At 37.0% G+C, this 17,296-nt stretch overlaps 1 protein-coding gene across 5 annotated transcripts in view; it reads left to right on the top strand.

Annotated features, from left to right (window-relative positions):
* The window catches only part of ARHGAP15 (Rho GTPase activating protein 15), a 457,670-nt gene that overhangs the window by 277,389 nt on the left and 162,985 nt on the right, over window positions 1–17,296 (top strand). For all 5 annotated transcript variants that reach the window (XM_050969300.1, XM_050969301.1, XM_050969297.1 and 2 more), the window contains 2 exons: window positions 1,216–1,338; window positions 11,441–11,539. In XM_050969300.1, the coding sequence (XP_050825257.1) occupies window positions 1,216–1,338; window positions 11,441–11,539 (222 nt within the window). The remainder of the gene's footprint in view (window positions 1–1,215; window positions 1,339–11,440; window positions 11,540–17,296) is intronic.

The following is a 17,296-nucleotide window of genomic DNA, read 5'->3' as shown; positions in this document are numbered from 1 at the left end:
TTAGAGGAGCACACAGAGGGAACAGTAAATTTGTGGATCTCCTCTTCTCTATGAAGAATTGGGGTGAGCAATTATGTGGGGAGGTGCTCTCTGCAGTCCAAGGTCCATGAAAAGGAATGAGCTGGAGACTGAGTGGGCCAAGACACAGATATCATCCCCCTTCAGCCCTGGAGATCTTACTGGAAAAGATTGTACAGTATCTTGCTATATAACCTTTTGTTCACAGCCCTCTAGGTGACTTAGGGACTGCCAGAGCCAGGACACAGGGAAACTAGAAAAGCCTTATGAGGGGCAAAAAAATGGATATCTCTGGCCTCCCACAGATCTCCTAGGATGTGTAAGGTTGGGGAATCCTCACAGAGATTTTCTCACCCAGAATCCCTACTCACTGCTTTAAACACAGGATGGAACAATACAGACATGGAGAAGTGCTGAATGCTGAAGTAGGGAATATTTTGGGGTCCTGGCTATGCCTCTTGCCATCAGTAATGCCAGTTTAGGGGGCTGTGACAGTTCTCTGTGAACACCCCAGCAGACAAGAAGTTATAGCTGACTTGCATCATCACGGTTTGCTCCTGTGAACTCTCAGGAAGTGGGTCCCACATCTTGCTGGCATAAACCACAAGAGGACTTGGCCCAAAGGTTTCTCATCGCAGTAAATACCTAAATATAATAAAATGAAATATTTAGAATTGGAACACTTTTTCTTCCATAAATTAATGCATCTTGCTTATGTTTCTTGTCATTAAGCCATGCTTTCTACAATTGTAATAACAATAATGAGATGCCTAATCTGACTTGGCAAGGGGATTCAGACCAGCACCAGTGCTATGTCAACCCACCCCTTCTCATAAAAATAGTATCCCACTAATAACATATAGCACACTTCCATTTGGAACTTTCAGTTGAATAATCATCCATGTGAAACTCTTGGGATTCATGAATGTTTCACAAGTAAACTGGTGGCCATCCAAATATGTATGAACAATAAATAATATGACTCCATGAATAATATTGAGTGAATGCATCATGTTTTTTCACACAAATATTAATTAAACTCTTTGTACTATCCCACTAGCTATGCTGCTGACCTACTGTGTGATTTCTCAAGGGTGGACATGGCCATTGTTTTCCAAGAAAATTTGCACAAAGTACTATTAGTTTTAAAAATGTGGCTTTACTAGAAATTTAGATTTTATTTTCTTTATTCTCCAGTTTTCAGACTGAACTACAGTGCCTCTGATACAAATGACAGAAATCGAGTCAAAAGCAGATTAAAGAAGTTTATCAACCGAAGACCCTCACTGAAAACATTGCAAGAAAAAGGACTTATTAAAGGTGTGTTTTATCTATTTTTCTGATTAAAAACTGAAAGTTCATTAATGAGTGTTCTTATTTCACAATATTTTCATTCCTGTCACCAATTAAATGCATAGGACTATTTGGATTTTTCAGGTATTTCTTGCTAAGTATTTTTTCTGCTGTGTATCAGAGAACTCATTCAGTTTTGTAAGAGTTTAGCTTTTCTGACTAAAACAACATGTAGTTAAATGTATCTCTGTATTGCTTGGCTTCTTCTGATGCTATTTTGGTGTGCATGTTCTAGAAACCCTCACACTTCACACAATTGTACACCATCTACATTGCAAAGAAGAATGTTATACACCAGGCGTCAGCAACCTTTGGCATGCAGCTCGCCAGGGTAAGCACACTGGCGAGCCAGGCCGATTTGTTTACCTGCCATGTCTGCAGGTTCAGCCTATCGTGGCTCCCACTGGCTGCGGTTCACTGCTCCAGGCCAATGGGGGCAGTGGGAACCCACGGCCGTCACATCCCTCAGCCCGCGCTGCTTTCCACAGCCCGCATTGGTCTGGAGCAGCAAACTGTGGCCAGTGGAAGTCGCAATTGGCCGAACCTGCAGACACGGCAGATAAACAAACAGGCCTGGCTCGCCAGGGTGAGTCACATGCCAAAGGTTGCCGACCCCTGCTATACACCTTCATTATCTAACCCATATATCTAGTTCTTTGTAAGATAATATTATATATATATTTAGAGAGAGAGAGAGAGTATCAACCAACAAGAGGTAACTATGTTTTTTCTCTAACTATATATATAGTTAGAGAAAAAACATAGTTACCTTTTATATATACATTTAGAGAAAAAAACATAGTTACCTTTTGTTGGTTGATCTCAGGAATGCAGTTTTCCAAAATGTAGGTATTGTTAGCTTATAACTGGTGGTATTCTGACCACCAGTGGTCAAGCAAAACCATATATTCAAATATCTTCTGGAATTGTGCTTGACAAATTTGAACACTCACCAATTAGTATGTGCAAAAACTACAACTGTATATGCAAACTGGCTAGATATGGGTTCTTTGCGTCAAGGCCTTGGCACCCCTTGGGTGCCAGCAATTCTGAGCCAACAACAGTCAGTTAGCAGTCAACAGCTTTAGAGTTTAAACCTACCAGCTTTGCCCAGGATCAAGGTGGTGGCAGAAAGCTTTTTAAAGTGCACAGAGCAATGCTTGGGATCACCTCAGGATCTGACCCTTAATATTTAAAATATTATGGGGCAGATATTCACAGTTTGGCACACACAGACATGTGCACATACATTCTTGATTATTTTTGAGAGATTTTTTTAAAATGCCTAAAGGATTGAAGAGCACAACTTGCACTGAAAGTCAATGAGACCTGTGATTCTAGATCCCTTAAGCACTTTTGAAAATATTCCCCCACAAATACATGAGGTATTTGCAAACATAAATTAGTCACACACACATTTATATGTGCAGTTGTGTGCCTAACTTTCAGAATCTGTCCCTAATCAAATATTGTATCCCAGTATAATATGTAAGGGGTTTGGATGCCACTTTAAAAAGCACAATTTGGGTTGAGGGTGGGATTTGAGTCCATCATTTTAGTTTGTTTCAGTTATTACAGTATCCATGCAGAAGCTTGTGTTGTAATTTATAGTCTTTTAATTTCTGTATTTAAGAGTGGGGTTTTTTCAGTTTAAAAAGTGTAGTTGAAGAATCTCCTGTGGCGTTACACAGGGATCAGATGTGATCCCTACTAACAAATCCAGATTCATTTACATAACTCAAATCCATCCTCTAATGTATCTTTGTAGGAAAACCAGATGCATTTGTTTTCAGATATAGTTGCATTAGACTCCTGATTCACTAACATAGCCTGGTTCTAACTGGGATGTTCTTGTGTGGAAAACCCAGGTGCATTATGTTCTGCCATAGAGAGTAAGGATCTGCATTCCCTAGCGGAGTTTTAATAATAAACTAATGTAACTGTACAGAAAACATGTTAGTTTTCTTCCAAGAAGATTCATTAGGATTAGGTTCTGGCCATACAAATGAGTCAGGATTCGTTAGCAGGGCTTAATTCCAATCTACAGTAAGTCTATGTGAAATGCTCATTTGATAAGGTTCCTTCATTGTCTTTAGTGGAGTTTATCCCTTAATCTGTTATAATGTTATGAAAATGCAGTTGCAGTTCTTACACACAGACTACTTTTAAATGTTAATTTTTAGGCTTATGTTACAATATTTTAAATAGCAAATTGCAACTATCCAGATTAAAAATAAAGGGTTTACAAATTTCATGTTTTAAAATGCATCTATTTTTTTCCCTATAGGTGATCTAAATGGCTTCAGAAACATAGTAAAACTCTTTCCCCTATTCTTGGGGGGTGGGGTGGGGGGAATGTTGACCAATTTTTACAAGAAATTCTTCCAACTCTGAAGACATACATACTAAGTTTAATCCCAGAGGGGAATACTTCTGTTAGAATTATAAATCCCTTAAAATAATTAATACTTTCTATAGCCTTGCAGGACATCACAGTGCCAAACTTATAACAAAAGCTGTTCTATGGGCTAGTGATATAAATATCTGTGAAGCATGTGGTGAGAATTACACCAAAGCAGTGGCACTGTAGGTGCGATGAAAACCTTCACTTTTCATCAAGTGCCATTCATATTTGCCAGGGGCACTAGAAAGCTCTCCAATCTGTATTGATTTTTTTACTTTGTGTGTCACACTGGAACCAAAACTCCAATAAATTTAACACGTAAATTATAGGCAAGAGTGAATATATTTTAAGGTGGTAAGTTCACTTAAATGCAATCCTCTTCTCTGTTTGTCAGTGATGTGTGCACTCTTAGCCAGAGGACTCAACACATTTCTCAACTTGGGATATATATGCTTCAAAATTAAATTGTTGTTTTTAATCCTGGGGTACTTTGATCCATCAGTACAGTTATTAGAAAATCTGGAAATTATGTAGTTGTCACTTAACCCTTAACAAAACTTTGTTTTAAAGAAACCTAAGTACTGCATGAAGGAGAGTGGCAGATTCAGATGGAAATGTGATTTGCACATGTATTTTAAATATAAGGTTCATCACACTCTGAAATGTGCACGGTTATTTTTCTTGCTTTGCACTATCCCACTTACTTTCAGCGTCATCTAATTATTTGGGCACTAAGGTCCAGATTTTTAAATGTATTTAGGTCCATGAAGATGCAGATAGGTGTTTAATGGGATTTTCAAAAAGCACCTAGACGACTGACTCAGTGGAGCATAGGCATCTAGACACTTTTGAAAACCCCTCTAGGCCTCTATCTGTATCTTTAGGCACCTAATAACTTTTGAAAAACTAGGCCTACATATCTTTCTGTGCAGAAGTATATAATTTCTTATGGAAACCTTAAACAATTAATGCCATTAAAATGATATGGACCCCGATCCTATATACATGAATTACATTCCTAATGTGAGTCGTTAGTGTTCGTAATACTAGACCATAATGATTTAATTATTCTGGAAGGTTGCAATATAACATTACTTTATTTCTTGACATTCAGAATGATAACACATAAGAACCAAAAACACAGAGAATGAAAGCAGGGTGCTCCCTAAGGCAGAGAGGCTCAACCCGCCCCACCTTGCAGTAGGCTTGCTCTTTGCAGATTGACTGCACAAGACCCAGATCATACACTTCCCTACAGAGCCTCAGAGTCTGCAAGCAGGACCAGGAATCACTTCACAGTCAAGTGATGGCTTGTTATTTCAACACAACTTCCACTACAACCCTGCCCTCCACGTATACTGAATATATAGAAACTGCTTTTTTTAATGTCCCCCAAAACCCAGTAATTGTAAAATTGCTGTTTTGATGCTCATTTCAGTCTCTCTCCCTCTCTTTACCACTGTCTTCCCCTCAACATTTAAGAGGGTGTAGAGCAGATACATTTCTCAGCATAGGCTTTGATAAAAATTTTTAGCACTCCAACTCTCCAAATTAAGTTGTAGCAGGGATAGGTCAGCATTTATTTGCCTTTGGAATGCACTGCACTGCATCTCATTCAAAGCTTTGTATTCTCAAAAACCTGTGGGGATAGTACTACCAGGCCACCTACTCTTTTTTCCAGAATTAGAACAGTGATGTTCCATTTTTCCAATGGCACTAATATTTTTTCCACTGGTGTACTTGTGCTTTTATTTTAATAAAAACATCTAAGAAATTGACACTGTAAGAGTTCTGTGAGATCTTGCATACATACACACCAAAAATAATTAAGCAGTAACATTCTGAATGCGGCTGTGACTTCTGTGATCTTGTTCTAAATGTTCATTTTACAGCTGTATTGTCTCCCATTTTCTGGGTTTCTGCAGCTTAAAGTCAATAACTCAGACTTTGGGCTGCACAAGCTGCATGTGAAGAGTATGTCTGTCAGGCTTCTGGTAGTGAGCAATTAATAGCAGAGAGCAATTAACAGCAGCTGTAGTTATCATTTTATATCTTACAGTTTTGTTAGTATCCATGCCATCCCCTTTTGGTGTCTCATTTTGTATCAGCATGCAACGCTGTCACAGATACCACCATCTTGAATAGAAAGTTTAATGCATAGATATCAAGAATGTGTAATGCAAACCAGGATGCCAAACATATTATGAATATATTGCTCTTTTTAAAAATGCTTGTTGGTTTTTCATTCTATAGTATTGACTAACTGTCTGTGTTTGATGCATGGTTTACCAGCCTGATGTAGACTTATGGTTAGAGCTTAACTTGTTAGTTCTGCTTTTGCAGCCAATTCAGAATAACTACAGATGCCCAAAATATTAAAATTGACTGCTCAAATGGACTCAGTGTGGGAGTTTCATTGGTTTTAAATTGATAACAGCTGAAAGAGTGAGTGATTAAAGCTATATACAGGCATAGTATGCAGCTTCTTTGTTCAAGTTCTTGTGAACAGAGTCCACAGAATTTCCTTTGTTACAATAAAGCATACTTCTGAATAATCATTAGTTAAAAATTATAAATGATGAAGAAGAGAATTTTAGGCGCTTATAGAAGGAATAATTCCTGAGAAGCTGGAATAAACTTTGAGAAGATGAAGTAGGTTTCTATTCAGAGGGGAGCATTTAAATTTAAGTAGCATTCCATAAGGTGGTAATTGTGTCTGTTTCCCAGGCATTGGAGTTAAATAAGCTGGCTAGGAAACATAAACTGTCATAACAAGAGGTTAGAAGTGTTGTGTACATCTTTTTTTTTCAAGTCATAAAAAGTGGAGTTCTGAAGTGCCCTAATATAGATAAATCAAACAAAACCCTCTTTTGCTTCCGTTATCTATTGGGAACTGTTATTGTTTTCATTATTTGAAAAGATGTTCTAGTTAGTTTCTTCCGTTCCAGTGATTTAAAATATTAATAGATATTAAAGAAGAAATTTTTAAGAGCAATAATTTATTTTTTCAATAAGTGAGTTAAAAGAAAAGAAATATCAAATTGTTGCCTACAAAAATTAATTCTTAGCACTTGTATAAATGCTTGTTTTCAAAATATTGTACATGCATAAATATATTGTACAAGCATATGAGTTATAAGAATGTACATATTGTGATGTAAGTGTTAGTATCTCCATCTTATAGACAAGGAAACGGAAACTCAGAGAAATTAAGTGACTTGGATCAAAGTCCTACAGTGTCAGGAGCAGAACTTGGTTTTGACCTTAGGAGTTCTTGGCCTCCAGCTGCATATTCAGTCACTAAATAATCTTGCTTTTCTAAAATAATACTTTTTAGAAGGAAGTATATTGGTTTAAATGTTTACTGTAGCCTTTTTCATTGCTTAGCAACTATAACAGTGCTGTGACAACTAGCCTCATGTTGCCCCATTTGCCTATATGGTTCTTCAGTTGAAGACAATAATAATACTTAGCACCTGTTATCTAAGAAAGATGACAAAGTGTCTTTCAAAACATTAAGTATAAGATAAGTAAATAGTGCTATATTCATTTTTACAGGTAGATAAACTGAGGTTAAGCAGTCTGCAGTTCAAGAATAAAATCCAAGGATGAAATCCTGGCCGCACTGAAATCTATAGGAGTTCTGACATCGATATCAATGGAGCTAGGATTTCACCTCTGGAATTCTGACTTCTCTGTTCCTTGCTCAAACCACCATTCACTAAACCAATGTGGTTTTTTTTCAAAGTATAACACTTGGCTTCCCATTATTGGAAATTGTAAATGTAACTTGAGATTCCTGGATGCCAGACATGATGTACTTATAGCAGTAACGGTAACTTGCTGAACTGTAAAGCATTAATTATTCCTTAGTCATTGATATGTTGACTACCTATAGACAATGCAGTCCATTGCCCCGTCACTTCTGACCCATCATTTTAAAACACCCTAGCCCCTCAAATGAGAGACAGTTTTACATCTTTTTAATGTAATTAGCATCAGAGAACAGTCCATGTCATGCGAAGAATTTGACAGGTCTTCACTGAAATTTTAAAACAATTAAGATGTCAAAGGAGGAAGTACTAGAACATTTTAATCATAAATCTCTGTATACATAATTGCCACTGGTGGAAACTATAAATGTTTCATGAAGAAAACTTGACCTGTCCATTCTTTGTCACAAACATAACCCCAAAACATGTAACAGATCACTAACTTATATGTAATTGCCTCACATGCACTCAACCTTCTAGCATTTATTTCTGTGACCACAACCCTGCATTCCTTGTGTACCCAGAAATTTGACTAACTTAATGGACTTTGGGGTCATAAAAAAATACAGTATAAGACTGCAGAATACATATATTTGGATGAGTTGAAATGGACCTTCCTTCATAGTTTGACTCAGGAAATCCAGAACTCCTTTCCCTATATCATATGGCAAGCAGATTCAGCAGGCTGCAATAATTTGGAGAAACAGGTGGTCACTGCTTAGTTCTTATTTCCAGTTCTATTTCTTTGGGGTAAAATATTGTACATCATTGGTCCAAACTCCCTATTTAAAATGCACACTTTGAAAATCTAGTTCTTAGTAACTATGGCTTCAGACTCCTGGAGTTAGGCACCTAAATACCTTTGAAGATCTGTGTATCTGAGAGGGTTTATATATTGTCTTGGAAGGATTACATTTTTATCAGCAATGTCACGATGCACACACAAATGAATGAAAAATATTTCCATCAATAATAGACATTTACAGATAGGAAAAGTAAGAGAAAAGCTGCTTGAGAACTTATCACAGTTAAAATCCAGTGATGTAGGCTTTTGAATTGGCTTGTTACATGTGGACTAGTGAATTAATGGTAAAATCAGGTATGGTATGTTGATTCAAGGATATTTACTTCATATATTTTGACATGTGATGTTGATTTTTATGTTTTAACAGTTTATAAAGCTTTAACTCTTTGAATCTAAGTGTCTACTGTCATTATATAATGGTCTAACCCTCCCATAATTTCCTGCAACTTTCAAAATTTAAATAGATAAAATTATTTAAAAAATAGAAATAAACATATATTATCTGTCAAAATTATTAAAAAATGAAAATAAATTCTATCCATTCTATTTATATAACTCTCAGTACATTTTCCAAACACACAATTCGTCCTAAAACTGTTCTGAGAATAAAGACACAGATACACAGACACACAGGAAAAAATTATAATGATTTTTATTAATAATTATCTAGTGCAAAAATATGCTTTATAAAAAATGAGGCCTGTGCTTGAGTTTACAATCTAAGTCTAAAAATTACTCAGATATAAAAGTTCCCTTTTTACAGGAAAAGGTCTGGGACTGTTTTTTTAATTTAAGCACTCCTATTTGAAAAAATTGAAATTAGTAGTTAAAAAATACATACATAATAACATGTGTACATCACCAGGATCTGTCTATTTGCCAGGGATTTTTAAAAGCACTGACCCAGGGAGAATGGAGGCTTTGTGGCTATTTGAAGACATGGCAGAGTGGAATTCTTGGCAGAAACAACTTTTGGTTCTGACTCTTCAGTGCTGGGGACCATTTTCCTGCCCAGACCTGCACTCCCAGCGTGTCTTGCTTTGCTTCCCTGCTCCCCTTTCCCAACTTGTTCCTCAGGCTGATGACCATAAGCAGAGAAAAGACAATTGTATTGCAAGGGTGAGAGTTGAACAACAAGGAGGCAAGAGCTGGTGACCCTCTAAGGCAAACATGTGTGTTGAAACTAGGGGCACTGGGGGTGCTACTGCACCTCCTGACTTGAAATGGTTTCCATGATATACAGAGTTTACAGCTTGGTTCAATGGCTTTCAGCACCCCCACTATAAAAATTGTTACAGCACCCCTGAAGGCAAATGACAAACATGAAGCTTTTGGCCTGCTTTGAAGAAGGGCAGGACAAGTTGTGGACTTCTTTATGAGAGGGGTGCAACTGAATTTTGGGCGAGTGTGGATATAGTTTTGGAGGAGCTAGACAATGCTCCTGTTCTGTGGGAGTGGAAGGAGCTGAGGTACCATAGATGAATTTGTTTGTCTTTAGTACTGCTGTACAGAAGGTTAAGGATGACTATACTCATCCTTGGTGTTCTGGGAGTTAATATGGTGTGTTATACATGCTCTCTTAAATTTCAAATTGTTTTTAAAAAATCTCATGTACAGAAGTTTTATCAAAGTCCTTTGTACTAATTTTCAAAGTGTAGTACACTGTTGAAAAGGTATGTGGAGACTGTCTCTTTGGGTAAATAATGATAGTGCAGTTAGATTGTTTGAACATTAAACTGCTTTTATTGAGTGATTTTCCTCATCTGTTTGATTCATTTTGATTCTAGATGACAAAATTCCCATTACTGAGTGCTCTTTTCATACTTTGTCAAAAAATATAGAGTGGAGATGAGGTGGATAAAGCTAATTTGTAATCTGAGATATTTAACCTGGTTGTGCTGTGTTTCGAGATGAACATCCTATGTCGGTCAAAAGTTTAAAAGCATAAAAACTAAAAAGCAGCATTACCTAGTTAAACTCTAATTCAGTATGTAAACAACATGATTTACAAGTTCAGTCACTGAAGCCTATTTGCTATTCTCATCAAAAGTACATCTTTTTTAAATACAAAAGTACAGAAAATGGGTTTTCGTCAACTGCCTTCCACACAAAAAAGAATACTAAGAGGAACAGAGGTGCAATTGACACTGGGAGTCAAAGCCATAACTACTAACAGTGTATTCCTAAATCCTCCAGATACACTAGACAAGATAAACTATCAAAATAGTTTCTTTACAAGGACAACAAACAAGAAAGCTAAATATAAGAAGAAAATATAACTTTGTTTAGTGTAAAGTTAGTGCCCTTAAAAGCTTTCAGATGTTGCTGCTAGAATTACTTAACATTAGTATTGTGGTTCTTAAACTTTTCTGAACTTCACATAGGACATACTTAGGGTGCACTGTAAATATTGAAGTATTTGGTTATCTCCGGCAACTGAAAAGTTTTTCAGAGCAATCACCTATATACTCAACTTGTAGAATTCACTGCTGCAGGAAATGATGCAATCAAATACTGTGGTTGGACTTTTTAAAAGGCTGGATAATTTTATGACCAGTACGTACAGTAGAGATGGGATTAGGCATTGATTCTACAAGCTAGTATGTCACTCAAACCCAACATGGAGCTCCATTATGAGCAATGGGGCTCCATGTGTGTAGAGGGGTCTACTCATGTGTGAGCTTTCAGGATCAGGGACATCATGATTTACTTTTGGATGTTTCAAATTTGAACCAGACAGAGATCTGGATTTCAGAAATGGCTCTTATCATAATGCTGCACTGAACCAAAATCCCACACCTTAACATTAGACAGTTCAAAATACAAATCACAATTTTGTGGCTTGATTCTTTCCCTAATTTTCAGCAAATTATGTTTATAAGAGCAATTGTATCCTGACTAGGGCATAAAATAAAAACTGGCAGGAGTCAGGAAGGCTTTGGTACTTCTTTTATCTGTCTAACAACCACAAAGGAGTAGTTGGTTAATGCACAAGCCTTTGAAGCGAAGAGACCATTATGATCATCATTTATTTATTAGTTATTGTTTATCATGTTTTAATATATTTATCTTCTTTACTCTGTTTAGATCAAGTTTTTGGCTCCTATTTGCACTTAGTGTGTGAGCACGAAAATTCCACGGTCCCTTTATTTGTAAAACGGTGTATAGAAGCTGTTGAAAAAAGAGGTGGGTAACTTAATATCATCAACACTATTTTTCATTTCCGCAGCCATATTTACAACTGATGCTCTAACTTAAGAACTCCACTTGTCTTGCCAGAGAAGCCATGCAGTCCAAATTATACTTTAGTGATTCACTCCACTATTACAGATTCTTTCTTTCTTTTTGTTTTTTTACAATAGAGATATTAATAAAACAAATTAATGCTAATTATTGTCTCTATATTGTCTGTTTGACATATTCTTGATTCAGTTGCAAACTTTTTGTGTGCAAGCCAATGCTAAAACATTTATAAAATGTCAGTAATTACAGTGCTAGAACTCTCATAACATTCATACTAAGATCCCTTGTGGTTGTTATGCCATTACATTTTTTGGTAAGTCCCCAGTGTTACCTAACCAAAACAAATGCTAATCTAACTTGTAAGTAGTTTTAGAGTCTCTTTTACATTTAGTTCCTCTTCTGAATTTGGGTGCTTGTTTTTACTGATGTTATTCATAGCTATAGTACTGTCCCAAGGTTATGATGCACTTTCATTTGTATTTTAAGATTTTTTGTTTAATCATAAATAATCACAGCAAAATAAAATATAATTACGACATTTGATCTTTCTTCTCTCATTGAAGGTCATTTTCATTGGAAGTAGATACAGAATCCTAAAAATGTATTGTATAAAAATGTGAGGCTTAATCATCATTTCTTACAAGTTTACAACTTGTTCCAGGGGTCATGGGAAAAGTATATCTTGCAAAAGATAGTTTTCAAAATAAAGATGGGACAACCCAGTGCTGTTGTTGTCTAGAATCTGAATAAAAAAGAGAACCAGTGGAAAATAAAAAGATCTTTAGACAGTTAATCACAAAGGAGAAAGCAATTTTAATTTAATGATTGTTAGCTGGGTTGATGTGAAGGGTGCAATGAAATTGGCCAAGAGATTCAAACTACTGGAAATTCATGACTTAATTATGTAGAAAAGAGTGCACTGGAAATACTGTTATTCCTAGAGGGGTAGGTAGACAGGAAGTGCCAGAATAACAGAGCAGAGGTATTGTTTATGGGGAGATAGTAGCAGTGGTTTTAGGAAGAAAGGAGCACAAAATTCCAATGGGATAGGACAGAGAGAGAAATATAGAGAGGAGGAGTGAGAAGGTTTTACAGGGTGAGGAGGAGGAGGAGGAGAGAAAAAGAGAAGGAGGTTGCAAATGGGAAAAATGGAGATTAGAGAGAAAATCAATTTTATTTTTTAAAATTAGCATTATGAAAACCCCAAACTTTGTACAACTTGCCTAGTTTCATGTTCCAGTCTCAGCTCAGGTTCATTGAAAGGTGCACCTAATATTTGCAGATGTTTTGAGTAGCCTGGGAGTAATCCAGGAGGAGGGAAGCCAAAAGTGCCTTTATAAACCTGTGCACCTCCCAAAATCCAGGCTACAGGTGCAGGGGGGATGAGGGAAGGGGTAGTACAGCCCCCAATACAAGCCTCCCAGAGCATCTATAACTTATGGCATCCTTACCTAGGTTGCCTATGGGCTATTCTTCAGCCTAAAATAGCCAGAGTGCAAAGCCCTCTAGCCATGAACTCTCCAACACTGACCATCCCTCCCTTACCTCTAAACCTTGATTGAAGAGTGACATAGGACTGCTTACACTGGCTCCACATTTCTGCACTTGAGTTTACCTAGAACCCCAGTAGCCCCTTTACAACCCCTTTTTGTGCTGCAGCTGGGGATAGAATCCTACCCAAAGACTTATACCATTAGTCATGATACTGGCTCTTAACGAATAAATAATAATTAAAATAGATATATTTTACATATGACTACAGGTGTCTGTCCTATATCTTATTATACCAGACACCTGGTCCTGTATCCCATTTATTGCAACCGTGTGCAGGTGTATGCATGTAAATAGTCCCCAAAATGAGCCCCCACTCTTGTGCAAACAAAATAAAAAGAGCTAAAAGTTAAAAGGAAAAAAGAAAGCTGTTGTCAATCATTTGTGTGTTTCAGGTTCTCACTATCCTAGTGTCCATTGTTAATGCTAAATTATAATAGAAAAAGCCAAAGTATGTAAGATATCTGTATGGATATCAAATGAATTCATAAGGATTAATAGGAAAATGTGTGTCACTGTTTCTACAGAGTAATTGATCCTTTAAAGCACTGCATTATTGTGCTTTGGTTCATGTGCTTTTTTCATAATTGCTGGAAATTTAAACTAGTATATCATTTTAGTTAGTACAGTATGTAAATAAAAACTAATCTCAGTGGTATGAGATAAAATTTCATTGTGCTATATTTACGAGTTTGTACTTGATATACATTTTTCTATTATCATTTTCTTGGATTAAGACCCTCGCATTTACTCGTATTCTATTTACTCTAAGTGTTGTTTTTACTAAGTTCTGGCATAAACTATCTCAGAACAGCAGTAATTTATGTGAAGCTAAGTCCAATATTTATGCAAGCTTCTGATGACATTTTATACTGGGGTTGGTATTAGGAAGCAGTATGTGGAGGTGCCAAGTCTCCCGGCATGGCTGAGACTCAACAGATCTAAAGCCCTCCTCCTAATGGCCAGATATGCCTCCAGCCAAGACACTCAACTGCAGAGTCATGGGAAATACTTATGTACCAATTATGGGAAAGGCACATTTAATGAAAACTTTATGTTTACTTTCATAGTCTTAGTAAGATGGCCTAAATACTCAGAACAGCTGGCACATTCGCTGTTTTGGAAAAGATTTTTTTCCCTCATAGTTACTTTTTCTTTTTAGAAAGTATATAATCTATATACTGTACTGTATCAAGAAATGTTGCTTATATACTTCATTTAAAAAAATATAAATCCAAAAAACAGATCTTCTGAGTCCAGCCCTAGTTTGGAGCATGAGCTTTCGTGGGTGAATACTCACTTCGTCGGATGCATGCACCCATGAAAGCTCATGCTCCAATGCGTCTGTTAGTCTATAAAATGCCACAGGACTCTCTGCTGCTTTTACAGATCCAGACTAACATGGCTACGCCTCTGATACGTGACAGCCCTATATGTTGCCTATTTGAACCAGAAAGAACAAGACATTCATGCTTTGCTGGACAACTGTGCTGTTAACAAGACATAACCATTATGTTATGAAGGTGCTTATATGTCATACACTGTACCCAATAAAATGTTGTTTACATTTTTCAATTTTAGCATATTGTGCCCACACATAGGAAAGCAAGTCTAATAGTGAGCTAAGTAAAACATACCATCTAGTATGTTTCCTTATCTTTATGGTTTCATATTATACTGTCAAACCACAAGAGGATTTTCCAATACACTGACATGGTAGGGTAGGTAACTTGCTATTGGCCAGTTTTTTTATCTTAGTTACACTAAGTGTATCCAGAATACCTCCATTCAATCAATGGAATTACTCTGGAATCAGACTGATGTAACAGAGATCAGAAACTGGTCTGCTCACTCTGCTAGATGTTGTTTGCCTCTTAGCCAGCCTTTTAATATATATGGAAAGGACAGGAGTTCTTTCTGTCCAGTAAACTTCTCTTCTCAGATGATAATATAGCACTAACTAGTCCACAAGCATTAGTTTATACAGTTGTGAACTCCAACTTTGTAATCTCTCATTTACTATTTCTGACTGTGGAAATGGAACTGGGTGCAGAGTGTCTCACTTCATGAGCCATATTTCAGGGCTGTCAAGATAGTTTATCATAAATATTAAAATAAAATATTAGGCCCAGTTCTGCAAACCCTACATGAGTGGTCCACTGACTTAAAGTTTTCAGGTGTATGCTCTTTATTTTTTTCCTATCCATTTTCCTTCCTTCATTATTTTTTTCCTATCCTTGTTCCTTCTTCAATATTTGGTGAAATGCTGTCCCTAAAAATATGAGGAGCCCAACCCTGATCCTTTTCAGTCAATAGGACCTTTGCTACCAGTTTAACTGGGAGAAAGAGTGGACTCTTGGTGTCCAGTAGAATAGTCCCTACACAGAAAGCTTCTATTATTTCCTTAAGGCTAGATGGTAACTGAACATTCTGCCTTGAGTAAGGTTGGTGTATCCCTGAGCTGCACTGAGGGAAAAATTGTGAGTGACAGAGTCACAATTCTTCTCTTGCTCCCACTTTCTCTCCGAGTGGGAAGAATCATAGAATCATAAAATCTTAGGATTGGAAGGGACCTCGAGAAGTCATCTACTCCATCCCCTGCACTCATGGCAAGACAAGTATTATCTAGACCATCCCTGAAAGATGTTTGTCTAACCTGCTCTTAAAAATTGCCAGTGATGGAGATTTCACAACCTGCCTAGACAATTTATTCCAGTGCTTAACTACCCTGACAGCTAGGAAGTTTTTCCTAATGTCCAACCTAAACCACCCTTGCTGCAGTTTAGCCCATTGCTTCTTGCTCTATCTTCAGGGGTTAAGGAGAACAATTTTCTACCTCCTCCTTGTAACAACCTTTTATGCACTTGAAAACTGTTATCTCAGTCTTCTCTTCTCCAGACTAAACAAACCCAGTTTTTTCAATCTTCCCTCATAGGTCGTTTTTTCTAGACCTTTAATAATTTTTGTTGCTCTTCTCTGGACTTTCTCCAATTTGTCCACATCTTTCCTGAAATGTGGCACCCAGAACTTGACACGATACTCTCACTGAGGCCTAATCAGTGGAGAGATGAGAGAAATAATTACTTTTCGTCTCTTTCTTACAACACTCCTGAGAATGGTTGCTTTTCTTTCATTAGTGTTACACAGTTGACTCACATTTAGCTTGTGATCCATTATGACCCCTAGATCCCTTTCCGCTACTCCTTCCTGGGCAGTTATTTCCCATTTTGTATATGTGTAACTGATTGTTCCTTCCTAAGTGGAGTACTTTGCATTTGTTCTTATTGAATTTCATCCTATTTACTTCAGACCATTTCTCTAATTTGTTCAGATAATTTTGAATTTTAATCCTATCCTCCAAAGCACTAGCACCCCCTCCTATCTTTGTATCAACCATAAACTTTATAAGTGTACTCTCTTTGCCATTATTTAAATCGTGTATGAAGATATTGAACAGAACCAGACCCAGAACTGATCTCTGCGGGACTCCTCTCAATATGCCCTTCCAGCTTGATTGTGAACAACTGATAACTACTCTCTGGAAAGAGTTCTCTGGAAACTACTCTCTGGAAACAGTAATGCAACAACCTTATAGTAGCTCCATCTAGGTTGTATTTCCCTAGTTTGTTTATGAGCAGGTCATGCAAGATGGTATCAAAAGCCTTACTAAAGTCAAGATATACCACATCTACTGCTCTCTCCATTCACAAGGTTTGTTACCCTGTCAAAGAAAGCTATTAGATTGGTTTGACATTATTTGTTCCTGACAAATCCATGTTGACTGTTACTTATTACTTTATTGTCTTCTAGGTGTTTGCAAATTGATTGCTTAATTATTTGCTCCATTATCTTTCCAAATACTGAAGTTAAGCTGACTGGTTTTTAATTCCCCAGGTTCTCTTTATCTCCCTTTTTATAGATTGGCACTATATTTGCGCTCTTCCAGTCCTCTGGAATCGCTCCCTTTTCCATGACTTTTCGAAGATAATCACTCAGATATCTCCTAAGCCAGCTCCTTGAGTATTTTAGGATATATTTCATCAGGCCCTGGTGACTTGAAGACATCTAACTATGTTCCTTTGCCTCTCTTCATGGAGCAGTTTACTTAGTTACAGATTAACTAGGATGAGGCCAGAGCTCCTCACCCAT

Source organism: Gopherus flavomarginatus, chromosome 10 (assembly GCF_025201925.1).
Source record: "Gopherus flavomarginatus isolate rGopFla2 chromosome 10, rGopFla2.mat.asm, whole genome shotgun sequence".
Taxonomy (NCBI): Eukaryota; Metazoa; Chordata; order Testudines; family Testudinidae; genus Gopherus; species Gopherus flavomarginatus.
The sequence above is the reverse complement of the archived record's forward strand: the minus strand, read 5'-3'. Positions and strand labels throughout refer to the sequence as shown.